Source organism: Anabrus simplex, chromosome 1, assembly GCF_040414725.1.
Source record: "Anabrus simplex isolate iqAnaSimp1 chromosome 1, ASM4041472v1, whole genome shotgun sequence".
Classification (NCBI taxonomy): domain Eukaryota; kingdom Metazoa; phylum Arthropoda; class Insecta; order Orthoptera; family Tettigoniidae; genus Anabrus; species Anabrus simplex.
Genome location: NC_090265.1, coordinates 718,280,835 through 718,300,822, shown reverse-complemented (window position 1 = coordinate 718,300,822; position 19,988 = coordinate 718,280,835). Strand labels below are relative to the sequence as shown.

Here is a 19,988-nt window from a genome sequence, read left to right as displayed (position 1 = left end):
CTTGTCCTTTCTGGTTGTTTGGTTCATGGTTCTAATGAATCTCATTTCAGTTGCTTGGATTACTGGAGTGGGAACAATGATGAATCCAAAAATGGAGTTGGCTTCCTCCTTCATAAAGATATAGACACACAGACAGATGTCAAATATGTGAGTGATAGGATCATCCAGATGAGAGTAAGTGTTGGTAATACACATCAAACTCTCCTACTCCCCCTTTCTTAGTTTTGGATAATTTAGCTGTTATCCTTGTTTCATAGTTTCCTTTCTTCTCCATGTCCTTCAACAGCCATGTCTTAATCTTTGGCATTTTCTTTTGTTTAATTTTGGGCACATGATCATCTTTTAGGTCAGCGATTAATAGCCGATGGTCGCTATCTAGGCACTCGCTGGGTATGGCTTTAACATCTGTAAAATACTGACCCGCTTTTCTATCAGTGATGGAACAATTTTGAAACAAAATGAGTGATAAACTTTCAAGATTGTCAACATGAAGAGCTAGATTAAGGCAAAAAGGATAAAAATTCAGTAAGTAAGCCCTAAGTTTTATAACATTATAATGAATTTGAAATAATACAACCCCTAAATATCTTCATAACCACGTGCACAGATTTGCACCCTTTGTTTACAATTCCATTTATGTAATTCCTCCAGTCAAGATCTTTCCTTATATTAACATCCAAGTACTTACAGTGATCCTGATAAGAAACTTTCACCTCATCAACGTGGTAATTTAAACCGAGAGGACTTTTCCTAATAGTGAAACTCACAACCTGACTTTTAACCCCGTTTATGATCATACCATTACCGGCTGTCTATCTCACGACATTGTCGAGGTATTTTCGCAGTTACTCAATCTTGATACTTATTTTCTGGCAAATTGAATTTTATATACACCTGCTCTGTCCCAGTGTTTAACAGGACTAAATGTTCAGGCAGCTTATTCACTTTTACGGATCCCAAGCGTATGTTTTCTTCATACTTGCTTCAAATTTTCTTTCGTTACCTGGCCTGCTTAAGAGATAGTGTGATAGTAAAAAGATGATGATGATGATGCTTGTTGTTTAAAGGGGCCTAACATCGAGATCATCAACCTCTATGGTATGAAATGAGACGAAATGCAATTTAAAAGTACAAAATTCATCCACTGACCAGGATTCAAAACGTGATGATGAAGAATGAATATGAATTTAAAACAATCAGTGGATCTGACCCGCAATGCCGCACAATCCCAGAAACAATCTTACTGACCAAGGGGCTGCTTCAAAAGCACAATCCTGAAACGGTGATGCTTGTCTAAAGGGGTTCAATATCCATGTCAACGGTCCCTCATAATGGCACTTATCGCTAGTAAAGCAGAACCATAGTATTTCACAAGTTGTGGTACTAATCAAAGGTGGCGTAAACTCATGTGTTCCAAACATTATGGTACTACTTACAAGTATTGTACATCGTACAGGTAACGCAGACTGCAGGTATTTCTCACAAAATGTCGCCACTCAACGCAAACCCATAGTGTTCCCCACCTAGGTGTACTAATCACGGGTGCCGGTATTCCTGTGGTGTTCCTCACACAGTGGGTACTAAACATAGGCAATGAAGACCCACGGTGTCGCTCATATTGTATTAGTAACCAGAGTCAACGCCCAGACCCGTGGTGTGTCTCACATAATGGTACTAATCACAGGCAACGCCCAAACCCGTGGTGTTCCGCATTTAGTGGTACTAATAACAGGTACTGGAAACCCACAGCGAACCCCCCTGGACTGCTACGAATCACAAAACTATTGAGTACCTAACAGAGTGGTACTACTCGCAAGTAAAGGCAACCCATGGTGTTCCCCGCGTAATGGTAATAACCACAAGTAGTTTCATGGTTCTGGTTCAATCATCCCTTGGTCGCCCCTTTTAGTCGCCTCTCACGACAGGCAGGGGATACCGTGGGTGTATTTTCCTTCTGTGTCCCCCACCCACAGGGGGTAAATAGAGAGAAAAAAAGAAGAAACAAGAAGGGATCCGTCACTTCGAAAAATGAAGTAACGGACGAAGAAAGGCAAGGGCCACGAAGGGCGTGAAAATGAAAGACTCCCTAGGCCTCGAATGATCTATTACCGTCGAGGTCGGAAAAGAACAAGAGTTGACCAAGGAAGGTCGGACAGGATAGACGAAAGTAAGGAGCCTGGCACAAGTAAGTGGAAGCAATGCCAAGACTCAGCTAAGGGCCCCGTGGTCGCCAATCCACACTCCCAAGTTGAGAGCCCCTTGCAGTCGCCTCTTACGACAGGTAGGGGATATCGCAGGTGTATTCTACATGTGCGTTCCCCACCCGCAGGGGGTAGTGTGTTTGGTCCGCGAGAGGTATTTTATTTCCCTCAAGTCCACCGGCAAGCCAGTTAGGACGCCCTATCCGCCACCTTAGACGCGCCACGTGGGAGTATCACCTCTCCCCCTGCTATGCCAGCGTAGTAGGTTCGTGGGATAGGAAAAAAGGAAAGCGTTTTCTTCTTTCTGGAATACTGTTAGAATTACAAAGGAAATGCTTACAAACTGTTTTCTAGGAAACAGAATTTTAAAACACTCGCTGACTCCATTATTTAATAGGACTAAGTGTTTAGGGAGGGTATTCACTTATAAGAGCTCGAGGTGTACATTTTCCTACGACTTTCTTCACATTAAATTTCCCTGCAGGGCCCCCTTAAGATTCACTGTAATAGTAAGAAGCCTACTTGTTAACAAAAGGTTCCGATTGTATGCTTGCCAAATTTGAGCACTGTCCATCAAGTAGTTTTCACGTGATTGAAACAAAGACCTTATAGTGACGATGGGATAGAAAAGGGCTCGGAGCGGGAAGTAAGCGACCGTACCCTTAATTACAGTACAGCTCCAGCATTTGCCTGGTGTGGAAATGGGAAACCATGGAAAACAATCTTCAGAGCTGCAGACAGTGGGATTCGAAGCTCTATCTCTCAAATGCAAATTGACAGCTACGTGACCAAAACCATGCGACCAATGCCATTCACAACCTCCCACACAATTCTTGACAGTTCTCTCATTAACGCCAACTTCTTCTGAAATGTCAATCTGGAAACCAGAATCACCAACTAAAGTAGTGCAAGAAAATTTGCATCTTGTCCTCATTACACAGAACTGCAGATCTTGTCCTCCGTCGTTTATATTATTCTCTAGTTCAACATCCATAAAATCAGCCATTTATGTTTGATGACCTTCTCCTCCCTCTCTGTCACACATCCCTCTCATCCACCCGGGAAATCCCTCAGCTTTATGAATACAGAAGTTGAAACATAACTGGTGTGATTGCAATCTGTCACGTTCTAGTTCAACCTTGCGAGACATTTCTCAGGTGATTGGAGAAATATCTTGCTTTAATGCATACCACTCAATGAAATGAAATAGCGTATGGCTTTTAGTGTTAGCAGTGTCCGATGACAAATTCAGTTCACCAGAATCAGGTCTTTTGATTCGACGGCCGTAGGCGACCTGTGCATCGTGATGAGGATGAAATGATGATGAAGACGACATTTAAATCAAGCCTCCGTGCCAGCAGAATTAACCAATTATGGATTCCCGACTCTGCAGGGAATCGAACCTGGGACCCCTGTTACCAAAGACAAGCACGCTAACCATTCAGTCATGGAGCTGGGGACATACCACTCAATAAGGCAGCATTATTAGCTCTGTTTTATACAGTATGGACAACATCATTTAAGAAAATACCTTCAGTTTAGTTTTAGAGTTCAGTCATATACCGTACAGTCAATGAATCTGCTATTCAATAATGTGCGATTCGTCAAGGATGACTTTAACACTAGAGGATCAAAGGAAAACAATTATTGAAAATAAGGAAGGAACTTCTGCAAGGAAATCGGCCAAAATTTACAAATGTGGTAGAACTCAAGTGAATAACATTCTTAAAAATACAGAAAGCATTATAAGAGCGGAAAGAAAACAAACATCAGGAAAGGAAGAGAGAATCAAATTACGAAGAGAGGGAATGATTTTGTTTACCAGCGGTGTAAGTGCGCACGTGTCAAAAAGCTGACAGTTGTGTAGTAATAATCTATATATATAAAATCTGAACGTGTAAAGGGCCCCATACACGCGCAGACTTCTGGAATACTTACCTGCACGGACTTACCTCCGGGAGGTAAGTCGGAAGTATGCAGTTGCCCACACACGCTCAGACTAAATGACTATTTACTGAGGAAGTTGAATACGGTACATCACGCTCAAGCTGTTTTCTGTTTAAGATTATGGGCTTCGGATGGTTGAAAAATGTATGCGGATCGAAATTAATTAGATACCGGTAGTCGGTATAGAAGATGAGTTGTTATCTGGACACAATTTAGCGCTCTGCACGAAAAAGACGCGCAAAAATAAATTTCAGTTTTCATATTTGTAGGTTACCACATTTACATTTTCTGCCGCAACTCTGAGATGGCGCTTTCGTCGCAAAGTCTCCGGCTGAATTCAAGCAGCGCTAGAATGTCAGAGACTTGCCTGCAGACTTTTTGTCGGCAGACTTATCAGCCATACACACAGAGACATGTCTGAAGAGACTGGTTTGTGCAGACTTACCTCCGACTAAGTCTGCGCGTGTATGGGGCCCTTAACACAATATTGTGAGCAAACTGCAATACTAACACCTATGTATTATACATCTAGAAAAATATTATTTCATTAAGTCCTTTATTTGCATAAAATAGTAATTTATTTGAATAATATGATGGTTAGGTCATTGCAGTTAACTTAATTTACCGGTAAATGGTTCTATAAAAGTTGTCTCCACTGATCTTTCTATGTCAGCCTGATAGATCACCAAGTCAGAACATTTTTTTTTTCCTTTTTTTAAAGTTCAGGAGGCTGTGGGAAAACATTTGTTTATTCAAGTTTAAGCAGAGGTGAGATTGCAATCGCTGCTGCATGGACAGGAATTGCATCTTTGTTATTAGTAGATGGTAAAACAATTCACAAAACTTTTGGTTCGCCTGTTCCAGTAACAGAAAGCTATTTCACGTATTAAATGGAACAGCTCAAAAGCAGATGTTTTGCAAAACAGCAATTATTATTATTATTATTATTGATGAAGTTTTAATGATTCCTACATTAGCAGTAAATTGCATTGATCGCCTACTAAAGAACATTCTGAGGTATGAAAAAGAAATGGTAGTAAGATTGTCATGTTTGGGGGAGATTTTCACAAAGTTCTTCCTGTGGTATCCAAAGGTGGAAGAGTTCAGGTAATTAAGGCATATAGGCCTATCCAGAATGCTCAAATATGGCCATAAATTAAAGTACTGCACTTGGAAACAAATACGTGTGCAAAGCCTTCCGAAAGAAAGAATTTGTAGCACGGCTACTACAATTAGGAAAACCGAGCAAGAGGCTGTGCGATTAGGGTCGCGCAGCTGTGAGCTTGCATTTGGAAGGTAGTGGTTTCGAGCCCCACTGTTGGCAGCTCTGAAGATGGTTTTCTGTGGTTTCCCATTTTCACACCAGGCAAATGCTATTCCTTAATTAAGGCCATGACAGCTTCCTTCCCACTCCTAGTCCTTTCCTATTACATCGTCGCTATAAGACCTATGTATTTAAAGATAAAAATTTCATTGTTCCGTATTGAAATTATTAACATTAAAAATTAAATAAGTTCAATTATTTAATTTTTAATGTTAATAAGACCTATGTGTTGGTGCAACGTAAATCAAATAATTAAAAAATTATGGAATAATGAAATTGAAAGTGAAATATGCAGTGATATAATAAAGAGTTCCCAATGATTTTATAAATAACGATTCATTGGTAAGTCACGATTTCAGCAATTGTATACGTCCCTTCACTGATGGCTGTAACAGCATAAGTGAAGACGTTCTTCACCTAATCCCAGGAAGTTTTAAGGAATACAACTGTGTTGATACATTGTTGTCATATTAAAACTGCAAGGGATGTCAAAATTAAAATTATAATTACACCATATCAGAGTCAGCTCCCTGAAATTGAAGGGTATTTCACAAAAAAAAAAAAAAAAAAAAAAAAAAAAAAAAAAAAAAAAAAAAGTATAGTTTACAATGAAATACTAAATCAGCCAAATACAATCATTTGCAGTAAACTGCAGCCTACTTTATTAAAGTGATTAAAACATGACCGTTACAAGCATGCACTAGAAGATTATGAAAAGACAAATGCCAATGTTAAAAAATTCCGTATGTATAGTCACAATGGAAAAGGCAAATAAATGGTCTTCCGGAGTTAAGTATATTTTCCGTCACTTTTCTCACACTTCCGTTATCATCAGTTTCATTCTTAGTCAATGTTCACAGCTATTGCTGCAGCAGGCCACTACTACAGTAGCCTATAAGATTTATTCTCCTATTCCAATTTCAATTATTATAATATAACCTTTATATACAGTAGTGCCCACCTGCTCTAAGGGTCATTTTTCTATAAGAATAATTTGTGATCGCTGAAGACAACTTTCATTGTGAGATTACAAAGAAAAATTGTTAATCTACACCAATAATGAATAGTAAATGAAGAGAAATACTTACCTCAAGAAGCTCTTTGTTCATCCACTTCCTGTTGAGTTTCATGATGGACTCCAACATCTGAAGAGCTGCTTTCCTGACATATACCTTATCATCTTGGCTAAGAAGCAACAGTTCTGACACCACTGCCTTCCCTCCTGGAAGTGGGTCCATATCCTGACTCTGAGGGTTATTTAACGACTTGAGGAACAGAGCACTATCCATGAATCCACGCTCAACAATATCTGAATTAGCAATGTTATCGTTATCGATATACGGTATCACAAAGATCTCTTCCATTAAGTTATGGATGACCTTATTGTTCGATCTCATACAATCTGCAAGGTTACACAGGGCTTTAGTTCGCACTGAACTACTCTTATCATGGCAACGACTGAACAGCACTCCCAACAAATATTTGTGAGATATACTGACAATCGCTACTTCCTGACTTACAGTAGGATGGTCATTACCGTCGCAATCCATCATCCCTTCTTCTCCTTCCCCTACATTTTCTTCAAATGGCATACAGGTTGCTCTCTCACTTTCTCCACTTTCAGGTAATGTGGATCTTTCATCCTCGTACAAGAGCTTTGAAATGATTTCCACAGCAAACAACCTATGAGAGCTTTTCTTGCTATGTGAGAATTTCAAGAACCACTTGATTGTTTTATCAAACACAGCTGCAGGTAGCAAACGTAGAATACACACAACACTCTCAGCAGTCTTCTGACGATATTCAGCTTTATCTATTACAGACATGCATAAATGTTGCACAAAAATAAAAACTCCCTTGTAGGATTCTTCTTTTACAGTTAAAATCAAATATGCAACAAAACTAACACTATGGTTACATATTTTACTCAAAGCAGGAAAAGGCAGCTCTTTCAAATGTTTTCCTCCCATAACAACACTAGGTAAAAGGAACATTAAAATAATATTAACTGTCTCGGTTACATCACCATGCATTGGATCACACAACTGTCTCAAAAGAACATATGCATTAACAGTGAGAGAAGACATAGTACAGTCTTTTCTCAAGGACTTTAAATTAATGTTTGAGCTACTTGTATCTATCCGCGTAAGTGCAATGAGATTAAAAACAACTTTTCTTAAGGCATCATCTTCAACAAGTGGATAGTTGCTCGCCATAAAAGAAAGATCATGCAACAACTCATGCAATCCTTGAAGAAGGCAATACTTTGAACGCTCTGTCAACTTCCTGCATTTAGAACCGTTACCAGGCTCATCATCTTCATTTTGACTGTCATCTGCAGACTTAGACTTCTTTCCTGATGCTTCAGTTAACAAGTTTCCCATTAAGAGTGTTTCTAAGGCCACTTCATATATAGACATTTGAAATATAAAATAAGCGTTGCTGCCATGGATCGTTAACAGAAGTAAATATAAACATGCTGCTTTGACACAAATTTGTAGGGCTTGCTCATTTGCAGGATTTGCATGACCAGTTTTCATAAAATACACTAGTAATGCTAATAATTCCTTGTACTGAACCCCATACTCTTGCACTAATACTGGCCAGCTATATGCATCGGGCCCATCATCAATCTTATCACATCTGCTGTTCTTGATGTTAGCCTTCACTGCAGACAGAATCTCCACAACCTCCATACTCTCAAGAAGTTCTTCGTACTCAGCTGGAATGCCATCTATATCTAAAAACTCTGAATCCCACACTTTGTTTGTCCATTCTTCATCAATTAGATTGAGTTGAAGTAACTTCAAACACTCGGCTACATTCATCTTCAGAAATTCACATAGTCACAATTAAAGTAAAAAACTTCACGGCTTCATGCGAAAATATCTATTCACGGAACAGCGTTCTACTGGCACACTCATAGCAGCACAACAAGAGCCAAAAGGCAATTTTCACAAGAAAAGTTTCAAAAAAACAAGTCTCTAAAACACACGCAAAGCAAAAACATAACAAAGTTTCCCACCAACCAACATTTTGAAACTATCAGTCATTTTAGACCAACATGTTTGCAGTGGCACCAATCATTCAACAGAAATGTGCAACCGAAATCGAAATAGATAAAGTCGAGTAAACACAAAATAGTTACATTCCTTAAGAAATACGAGGTAAAGTGGCAAAATATTATACAGTGTTCCTTCTGAATTATAACTGATAATTCTCTGAAATAAATCTTAGGAATGAACAAACGAACATAAAAAGCTCTTCATTCTGAAGAAGTTGGGTACACGTAAGTAGTAATAAACAAAAGACAGAAGATATACAAAGTGGGTATGCTTTCCTTTTTATTCCTTGGTTGCGGAGACTCCGTTTGATCCGTTATTTCTTCTTTGATTCACACATTCGAGTCACGCAGAGATAGTGGTACGGTACACTACTCTACTTGTGCGACTCAGTGGTGCTCGGTAGTGATAATCACTTGTGTTTTCGTTCAAGTGTGGTGCGGGAGTGACAAGCAATGGAGACCGACAGTGGGGGAACGTCGGCGGTAACCGGGAATTCCTTACGAGTGGAGCGTGAAATTGTCGTACCTATGGAAGAGGAACCCATAACTAATTCCTCTAGTAATACGACACGACAGCAAGGTTCTCAGTCAACTGAGTCTGATGTACAGAGGCGTAACACGGAAGTGGTAGACCGTTCTAATTCCGAACAATCTAACAATCAATCCGAGGCGTCCCAAGTGGCTTCTACCCCGGAATATTATAATCGCTTTCATCATGGACCTTTCTTTGTACTTGTTGAATCTATAAACAAGCAAAACATTGGCAATTTACACCCTATGGCACTTGGTCGCCGATTTTACGAAACTAAACTCAATGTCAAATCGATCCAACGTAAAGGACGTAATCGACTACAAGTTACTTTCCATACGGCTTCTCAAGCAAATGCATTTTTGAGTAATCCTATGCTTGAAACCCTCAAAATTAAAGCTTACATTCCATCCTCACAAGTGTTAAGAGTAGGCATTATTCGTGGAGTTGAAAAAAGTTTATCGACTGATGACATATTACAGTACCTGGAATCCGAGGCACCAGTTAAAAGCGTCCAACGACTTAATCGCCGTGCAATTCAAGATGGCGAAACCCAATACCTTCCTACGGGTTCAGTAAAAATTGTTTTCAGATCACAAACATTACCCTCCCATGTAGCCTTATATAAGGTGTATATGGAAGTTGAACCTTACATCTTTTCACCCATTCGCTGTCGCAAATGCCAGCGCTATGGGCATACAATTCGGCAATGTCAAGCGAAAAACGCTCGTTGTGGGAAATGTGCACAACAACATGAAACCCAGGCGTGTTCCGAGCAATTTACACAATGTGCGTACTGTAAGAAAAACCATGTCACAGGTTCCTCAATTTGTCCTGAACATAAGTATCAGGTCACCATTAAAAAATTAATGAGTACTGAACACATATCTTTTCTCGAAGCTAAAGCCCGAATCGCCCTTCCAATTTATCATTCCGAGCAACAAGAACTTCAGTTCCCTCCTCTATCGTCAAATACCCCACCCCCTTCGACTCCAAACCTGCGTAAGCGTAAGTTCACCCAAGTAATCATCCAATCTCCCCCTCCTACACCAGAACCCGGTTTCGACCGACAAGGATACATGGCCATTCTGCGAAACGAACCTTCGGTTCCAGTACATTCGATCCCGTCAACGAGTGCCATGCAACAACCTCTGCAACTAGCATATCCCTCAAGTGCGCCCACATCTGTTAGGCAGCAACCCTCCGCAACCCCTCAAGATATACATTCTCCTCCTTCCAAGGAACGCCTTCAACAAGAAATCCAGCAATTGCTGGTAATGTTAATCCAAAGTATGGGTCACGAGCCTCAACTTCACCATGTATTATATAAACTACGAGACTCTATCATGAACATACTAGCATGATTACTTTACTCCAATGGAATTGTCGAAGTGCCGCCTCGAAAAGACATGAGTTACACATATTGCTGAATGAAACACGAACTCATTTTATCTGCTTACAAGAAACGTGGTTTCAACCGCATTTCATTTTTCGATTACGAGGTTATCAAGTTTTCCGACATGACGGTAACGGCTTTGATGGAGTTGCCACATGTGTTCATACTTCCTTATCAGTTACGCATTTATCTTTACAATATATCATCCCGCACACTTATGCTGTAGGAATAGTACACCATAATACTTGTTTCATAAACATCTATTGCCCTCCCCACATTTACATTACTCAGAATCAATGGATCCATTTCTTTCAACAATTTGACACATTTCCACATCTTTTCCTTCTTGGTGATTTTAATTGCCACCACGCAGAATGGGGATGTATGGTGGATACAATCAAAGGTTCTAATTTACTTACTACTTCAACTCATCAGAATTTGTTCCTTTTAAATGACGGCTCCCCGACCCGTTTAACTCCGCCTGGATCTCCACCCAGCGCAGTAGACCTTACTTTCTGCAGCACAACTCTGGCACCTGTCACCACCTGGCATACATTATCAGATACTCACACTAGTGACCACTTCCCAATTCTCATCACATATGGTATTCACCCACCACATTCCCAGTTTCGGACACCCTCCTGTATAAGTAACATCCGATCTTATAAAAATTTTAATGTTTCTAACTATCAATCATACCTCAAATATATTTTGCAGCAGAAACACAAGTCCCCTCTTTCCTTTTCCCTCTTACTCCCTTATTTAACCCAATATTTAAACATATTTCATCCGTGTCGACCATTAAACGTGACGACCCATCCACAGGAATATGCACTAAAATGGTGGGATAAAGAATGTCACGATCTTACTCATAAGCGCAAACAATTATTCAAACTATATCGCCAATCAATGACGCAGCAGCATTATTTCCAATTGCGAAATCATATTGCGAAAACAAAGCTCGTCTTTAATGCAAAAAAAAAAACGAAAAGCTTGGCAATCTTTTATTTCTCAATTAACTCCACAACTTCCAGCAACGAAATTTTGGAACGCGATCCGCATGATCACGAGAACTTTCCAATACCAAACTTCTTCCGCTTATCCGCGACAAGTTCTAGAAGACTTTTTATACACCCTTGCCCCTGTTACAGTAAATCCATTCTTTCTACCCACCTCACAGAATAATTCTTGTTCTTTTATTTCCCTTTTGAATCCAATTACATATAACGAATTACACTCTGTATTATGTACCGTTAATAGCTCATCACCAGGACCTGATGCAATTACTTATCAAATGCTCAAGGCCTTACCCCCCATGTCCAAATTTATTACTCAAATATTATAATAGTATTTTCGAGACACTACATGTACCAGCATCATGGAACGAGTTTTTCATCACACCCATTTTGAAACCAACAAAACGACCTACCGAACCTGAAAATTTCCGAGGCATAGTTCTGGGATCGTTTATACGCAAAGTCTTTTGAAAAATCCTTATGAAACGAATGGCGTGGGTATTGGAATATCACTCGCTATTACCCAAGTATCAGTTCGCCTTTCGACGTGGTAATAGTACACAAGACCCTATCATTATTTTTTTACTCGACATCTTATTAGCAAAATGGCGGAAACAATCTATAGTGGCAGTTTTTTTGGATATTAAAGGTGCCTATGATGCTGTGTTATTGCATATCCTCTGGGAGAAATTATTTAGTGTTGGATTTCCCATCCAATTCGTTTCTATTTTAAATCAACTATTTACTAATCGCCGGTTAACTATTAAATCTCCCCAACACACAATTGATAGCCGTTACACATCACAAGGTTTACCACAGGGTTCGATACTCAGTGGAACTTTGTTTGCCCTTTACATGAAAGAGCTCGAATCTCTTGTGATTCCACACGCTCGAATTCTAGCTTACGCGGATGATTATGTTATTTATTGTTCTGACTCCCACATTGACCTGTGTAGAGCCACAATATCTCGGGTTTTAAGTTTAGTCTTTCAGTGGCTCACGGCCCATGGACTTTCACTTTCTATACCTAAATGTGCAGCGATGATCTTTACACATAAACGAACCTTTGATAAAAGCCCTATTAACTTTGACACTTATAGCATTCCCTTGGTTTCACAACACTTATATTTAGGAATATATATCGATCAAAAACTCACATGGCAAACTCATATACGGCATCTTATTCGGAAATCTGATCGTTATATCACCATCTTACGGACGGTAACGAAACGTGCATGGGGTGCTGACCCTTTGTCAGCACTACAGCTATATCATGAAACCATTCGGTCCATACTTGATTATAGCGCCCACATTATTGATTTAACCTCTAAACATAGTTCATTAGCTTTGAATCGTCTCCATTTTCAGCACTACGTATCAGTGTGGGTGCCCTCCGCACAACACCAACTAACGCTTTATTAGTAGAAACTACGGAAGAACCACTGTATATTCGCAGGATAAAACTTTCCAAAAAATTCCTACTTAAACATATTAGTAGAACGAACTCCCTTATTGTCCCTAAATTACAATTATTATATGAATATTATCAACAGCGTCCTCCTCCCAATCATCGGTATCCCGCCATATATATGGCTTATGCTGAAATCCACCATCTTAATGAGACTATATTTCGTACACCACGCGTTAATACGTATTCATACCACTATGATATTCAAACATTCCGTCCTTCTACACTGACTGACAGAGCAAATGCAACACCAAGAAGGAGTGGTCAGAACTTTATGCCAATTGTAGGGTAGACTGACGTCACTGAGGTATGCTCATGATGTGAAATGCGCCGCTGTGCTGCGCACGTAGCGAACGATAAATGGGACACGGCGTTGGCGAATGGCCCACTTCGTACCGTGATTTCTCAGCCGACAGTCATTGTAGAACGTGTTGTCGTGTGCCACAGGACACGGGTATAGCTAAGAATGCCAGGCCGCCGTCAACGGAGGCATTTCCCGCAGACAGACGACTTTACGAGGGGTATGGTGATCGGGCTGAGAAGGGCAGGTTGGTCGCTTCGTCAAATCACAGCCGATACCCATAGGGATGTGTCCACGGTGCAGCGCCTGTGGCGAAGATGGTTGGCGCAGGGATATGTGGCACGTGCGAGGGGTCCAGGCGCAGCCCGAGTGACATCAGCACGCGAGGATCGGCGCATCCGCCGCCAAGCGGTGGCAGCCCCGCACGCCACGTCAACCGCCATTCTTCAGCATGTGCAAGACACCCTGGCTGTTCCAATATCGACCAGAACAATTTCCCGTCGATTGGTTGAAGGAGGCCTGCACTCCCGGCGTCCGCTCAGAAGACTACCATTGACTCCACAGCATAGACGTGCACGCCTGGCATGGTGCCGGGCTAGAGCGACTTGGATGAGGGAATGGCGGAACGTCGTGTTCTCCGATGAGTCACGCTTCTGTTCTGTCAGTGATAGTCACCGCAGACGAGTGTGGCGTCGGCGTGGAGAAAGGTCAAATCCGGCAGTAACTGTGGAGCGCCCTACCGTTAGACAACGCGGCATCATGGTTTGGGGCGCTATTGCGTATGATTCCACGTCACCTCTAGTGCGTATTCAAGGCACGTTAAATGCCCACCGCTACGTGCAGCATGTGCTGCGGCCGGTGGCACTCCCGTACATTCAGGGGCTGCCCAATGCTCTGTTTCAGCAGGATGATGCCCGCCCACACACTGCTCGCATCTCCCAACAGGCTCTACGAGGTGTACAGATGCTTCCGTGGCCAGCGTACTCTCCGGATCTCTCACCAATCGAACACGTGTGGGATCTCATTGGACGCCGTTTGCAAACTCTGCCCCAGCCTCGTACGGACGACCAACTGTGGCAAATGGTTGACAGAGAATGGAGAACCATCCCTCAGGACACCATCCGCACTCTTATTGACTCTGTACCTCGACGTGTTTCTGCGTGCATCGCAGCTCGCGGTGGTCCTACATCCTACTGAGTCGATGCCGTGCGCATTGTGTAACCTGCATATCGGTTTGAAATAAACATCAATTATTCGTTCGTGCCGTCTCTGTTTTTCTCCCCAACTTTCATCCCTTTCGAACCACTCCTTCTTGGTGTTGCATTTGCTCTGTCAGTCAGTGTATTATCATTGCCCCTTCTGATGCATCAAACCAATCAATGTCTACACCTTATCCCACATTATACGCTCATAAGAAATTTAAAAGTCCCATAACCTCACCAGATTACCACCTATTTACCGATGGGTCAAAATCAAATACTGGAGTCGGAGCAGCATTTTACGATCCACAACTACACACTAGCTTTAAATATCCGTTACCTAATAATTTAACTATCTTTACAGCAGAATTATATGTCATATACCAAGCCCTCGTATATGTTCAACAGTTGCAATCCAAAAAAATAAATATATTCAGCGATTCTCAAAGTGTTTTACAAGCTCTGCAATCACTCGCCCCTCATACGAATACATATGTCTACGAAGTTAAGTCTCTTCTATTTCGACTTGAAACATCCTGTTTTGTTATAACGCTAATATGGATTAAAGGGCATAATCGGCACGTAGGCAACGATATGGCCGATATAGCAGCGAAAGACGCCAGTGCAGATACCGCGAATATATTACAAATCAAAATTCCGATTCCCGACTTCTTTCCACATATCAAAACTGCAACTCAACACACATGGTGCACACAATGGCGACTATCTGCTCGTACGAAAGGTCAACATTACTATCAAGTTCAACCGAGTATTCCCAAACTGCCGTGGTTTGCAAATGGTACGTATACACGACGTCACATTACCAATATCATTCGATTACGTTTTAATCATGCCTTAATTCCAGTATATTTAACTCGATTTCACATTACGAACGACCCAACTTGTTCCTGCGGAGAATCTCAGGGCGATAGTGAACACCTGTTTTTTCATTGCCCCCAATATGCACATCACCAGGCCATTTTAATGCAGAAATTGCTTAAAGTTCACGTACCTTTCCCTACACGACTTTCAGTTTTGTTGCACCAACCTTCGCCTATGATCATTACTATTTTAAACGAATACCTTGATAACACTCACATAAAATTGTAATTATGATCTAGATTTTCAGTTGTTTTGTTCCGACATGTTTGTGAGGTGGCACTTCTATATGTTCCTGGTGAGTGGATACTGTATCAAGGTTTTTATTACTTTCCGATCTTGTACAGTGTAACACGTTACTCCTATTCCAGCTTACTAAGTTATTTGTGTCTCTGCTCAGTACCATGAACCTATTTATACCCGATATAATATTGCTTCTTTAAGTGCATCTATCTACGTGTGATCATGCTAAAATCAGGCATTAGTGATGTAATCGTGTGCATTTGTGATATAAGTGTAATATATTAATGGTCTCGTGACTGGGAAAGAATTTATTGAATCCCAAATAAATATCCGCAAGACAAGACAAGACAAGACTTCTTTGATTCTAAATCATACTGCACCGTTGCCTATGACATACACAAGGCCGGGAAATACACCACACTAGACTCGTCCTCGAGATACTTCCGGAAAGTGCCGCTAGAGTTCTCTTTACTGTTCTGTCTCGCCCAAGGTCTGTCTAGGGAGGTCAAGTCACGAATGCTACTTATGGATCCGCCATATTGGGTCTGGGTAAGTGAACGTAACCAAAGGCAAAAAAGAAACGAAAACTATTTATCATGCAGAATTCAACTGGACTTTTATTGCTCATGTATATATAACTGTACAACTCGTAAATGACATGAATGCATTCACAGCTATTTGAATAGGAGAATAATTAATAGAACCTAAATTACATATTTTTTGAGAAACAAGAATCAGGAGAAGTGCTCATGTATAGGCCTACTCTTTCACTTCTATATTACTTGATCTTAGTGTGTTTCTAATCAATATCGTCTGTCAAAATACGAAATACCGGGTAATTTGGCCATGCGGTTAGGGTCGCGCAGCTGTGAGCTCGCAGATAGTGGGTTCGAACCCCACTGTCGGCAGCCCTGAAGATCGTTTTGCGTGGTTTCCCATTTTCACACCAGGCAAATGCTGGGGCTGTACCTTAATTAAGGCCACGGTCGCTTCCTTCCAACTCCTAGGCCTTTCCTATCCCATCGCCATAAGATAATCTGTGTCGGTGCGACGTAGTGCCACTAGCAAAAGAAATACGTTATCTCATTGACAGAAACATAGAAATCTGTACAGTACCTCTATTATATCATGAACAGATGAAATATTGAACTTAAAAGCATTTAAAGACATTTGTAGTAAATTTCCTTGAGCATTTCCTTTATTAAGAAAGTAGTAACGGTTACTGCGTTTCTAAAATGTTACTTCAGCATGTTGACAAAGACTGAATGCCTCTTGACTTGAGTGCATTAAATTATTTTCGTTGTTAGCTTTTTTGCCAGTTGCTTTACGTCGCACCGACAAAGGTAGGTCTTATGGCAACGATGGAACAGGAAAGGGCTAGGAGTGGAAAGGAAGCGGTGGTGGCCTTAATTAAGGTACAGACCCAGCATTTGCCTGGTGTGAAAATGGAAAACCACGGAACACCATTTTCAGCGTTGCCGGCAGTGAGGTTCGAATAAATTATCTCCCGAATACCGACCGCACGCTGTTGTTATCCACTGATGTGGTAAATTCTTTGGGTTCTGAGGCAAAAATACTCTTCTCATATATAACAAGAGTGATGTTCCTAGCTACTCTAACTAGTTTACGGATAACCCATGCAACTGAGTAGTACAAAGTGGTGGTGGTGATTATTGTTTTAAGAGGAAGTACTATTGGGGAACCATCCACTTTTAACACTAATCAGAGGGGAATTTTTGAGACGATCCGACACTTCAAAAAATTGTGGTATTCGCCAAAGAAAGACAAAGGCCACGAAGTTTGTGAAAATGGAAGACTCCCAAAGCTTCGACTGTTCTAATACCGTCGGGGTCGGAAAAGAACAAGAGTTGACCAAGGGAGGTCGGATACGATAGGAAAAGTGAGGAGCCTGGCACAAGTAACTGGAAAGAATGCCAAGACGCAGCTAAGGGCCTCGTCGTCGCTAACGCACTCTTTCAAGTTAAGAGTCTCTGGGGGCCCTTTTCGTCGCCTCTTGCGACAGGAAGGGGATACCCTGGATGTATTCTACTGTCCCCACAAAATGGTTCAAACCCGACATCTGTATTATGTTTATGTCAAAATCATTTGAAAACTGGTGATAATAATTTGTAGGGCTACAGTCTTCATTTGGCTTTTGGCAAAAAAAAATTAAGGTAATATCATCATCATCATCACAAGAAGAAGACCGGCCAAGTGGCTGTGCTGTTTCGGTCACGTAGCTATCAACTTGCATTCGAGAGGTAGTGGGTTCGAACTCCACTGTTGGCAACCCTGAAGATGATTTTCCGTGGTTTCCACATTGTTTACACCAGGCAGTGTTTGGAAACTTTCCTATAACATTTTAAAGACTTGGGTGGATTAGAAACATTTTTGGGATCGAATTCCAGTTGAGTGTTACCGACCATCTACACACTTCTGTTCAAATTGCGATTTATCAAAATTATTTCAGAAGAAAATACATAATGAAACATACAAAAAACAAAACTTGTTAATATAAATATGTGATTCTTCAGGAATAATTTCATTGTAATAAATTACTAACCTCGAACAAGACGAAATTATAAGTGGGTTACCATTTATCACGCCTGTAACTTTTTACCGTATCCACTGAGCTCACCATTGCTTATCACTGGAAAGCGAAACACTATGATCCCGCCAGTGACTAAATCTTACAATCTGGTGTAGCGCAGTATTCCATTTCCTTTAAAAATGTAAATATATTTCATATTATCACATTAGGCCCGCCCTCATCATAACGGAGCTTGAGACCCAATATGGCCGCCACCGCAAAGGATTGTGGTAGCGTGACCAGACCTTCCTATACTGACCTTGGTCTCGCCCGCTCATTACGACACGTTCGAATATGATAAACTATAAAGAATAATTAAAACTAATAATTTCAGAAGGCAAGAAACAGATATGAGATCAAAGATAGACCAAGAGCAATTGTTTGACTTATTTTCTACAACGTATTTCTTACAATATGCTTAAATGAAATAAGTAATTCACGAAAGAAGCAGAGAAATCTGATAGCGAGTTTGTCACTTCTTACCGATTCCTTTAATTGTGCCTCAGAGTATGCTGTCATAAATAACTTTGGGTTTAATCGCCCTTTATCCAATTATCAGCGATCCAATCTTTTCCTCCGCACATCTGATATTTTGACATTCGTATTGAAACCGCTGTTTGGTGAGCGATGTTCTGCCCGTTACGCAAATATTTAGCGTCGTTTCACCGTATTTCTCTTTTTTCTTCTCGTAAAATTACATTTTTGTTCGCCTCTGTGGTGTAGTGGTTAGTGTGATTAGCTGTCACCCCCGGAGGTCCGGGTTCGATTCCCGGCCCTGCCACAAAATTTGAAAAGTGGTACGAGGGCTGGAACGGGATCCACTCAGCCTCGGGAGGTCAACTGAGTAGAGGTGGGTTCGATTCTCACCTCAGCCATCCTCGAAGTGGTTTTCCGTGATTTCTCACTTCTTCTCCAGGAAAATGCCAGGATAGTACCTAACTTAAGGCCACGGCCGCTTCCTTCCCTCTTCCCTGCCTGTCCTTTCCAATCTTCCCACCCCTCCACCAGGCATAGCAGGTGAGGCTGCCTGGGCGAGGTACTGGTCATCCTCCCCAGCTGTATCCCCCGACCTAAAGTCTGGTGCTCCAGGACACTACCCTTGACCGGTAGAGGTGGGATCCCTCGTTGAGTCCAAGGGAAAAACCGACCCTGGAGGGTAAACGGATGAAGAAAGAAAAAAATTAAATTCGTTCTAACAGGAATAAAGCTCCTAAATGACAAATTTTAGCATGCTTTTCAATTTGATTTGCTTTTTGGTCAAGTTCAGATACCGTAAAACTTTTTTTCTGATTTCATTACCCGCATCCTACTTCTCAATTTATAGATTATTTTCTGTAATCTGGTATTTAATTTTCTCATCCATACATTTTTCAGATTTAACAGAAATACTTGTAAGGCCGGTCTCCACTGATTAACATTTAACAACAACATGTTAAATGTTAACTGGTGGCACCATCAACATGTTAAATGTTGAATACTGTTTCATTTAACATTGTGTCCATACTTAATAAACATGTTAAACTTAACTTTCTTGGTTTATATATAGGTAGTTCATCATATCAGTTTGCGGTAATAAATTTAGGTGGTGTCTAGTATTTTCAAACAAGGACAATGGACTCAGATGAAAAAGATTTGGCCTTTGTTATTGCCACTGTTGCTTCTTGTTATGATTTACAAATGAAGTTTTATTAGACACATTTCCTCCCCTCATCCTGCTCATTGCTTCAAAAGCAAAACACTATGAAGTATAAACTTCGTCCAGTCCCGCCCCCCGACTTCAGACTTTTTCTGATTTTTTGCAATACTCGACTGTACTGGGAGCAGAGGTACG

At 40.9% G+C, this 19,988-nt stretch overlaps 1 protein-coding gene across 1 annotated transcript in view; it reads right to left on the bottom strand.

The window, feature by feature from the left end:
• The window catches only part of LOC136856801 (condensin-2 complex subunit D3), a 180,910-nt gene extending 172,424 nt beyond the window's left edge, over positions 1 to 8,486 (bottom strand). The window contains exon 1 of the mRNA XM_067134918.2: positions 6,561 to 8,486. Coding sequence (XP_066991019.2) covers positions 6,561 to 8,300 — 1,740 coding nt within the window. The 5' untranslated portion in view covers positions 8,301 to 8,486. The remainder of the gene's footprint in view (positions 1 to 6,560) is intronic.
• Between the last annotated feature and the right edge of the window lie 11,502 nt (positions 8,487 to 19,988).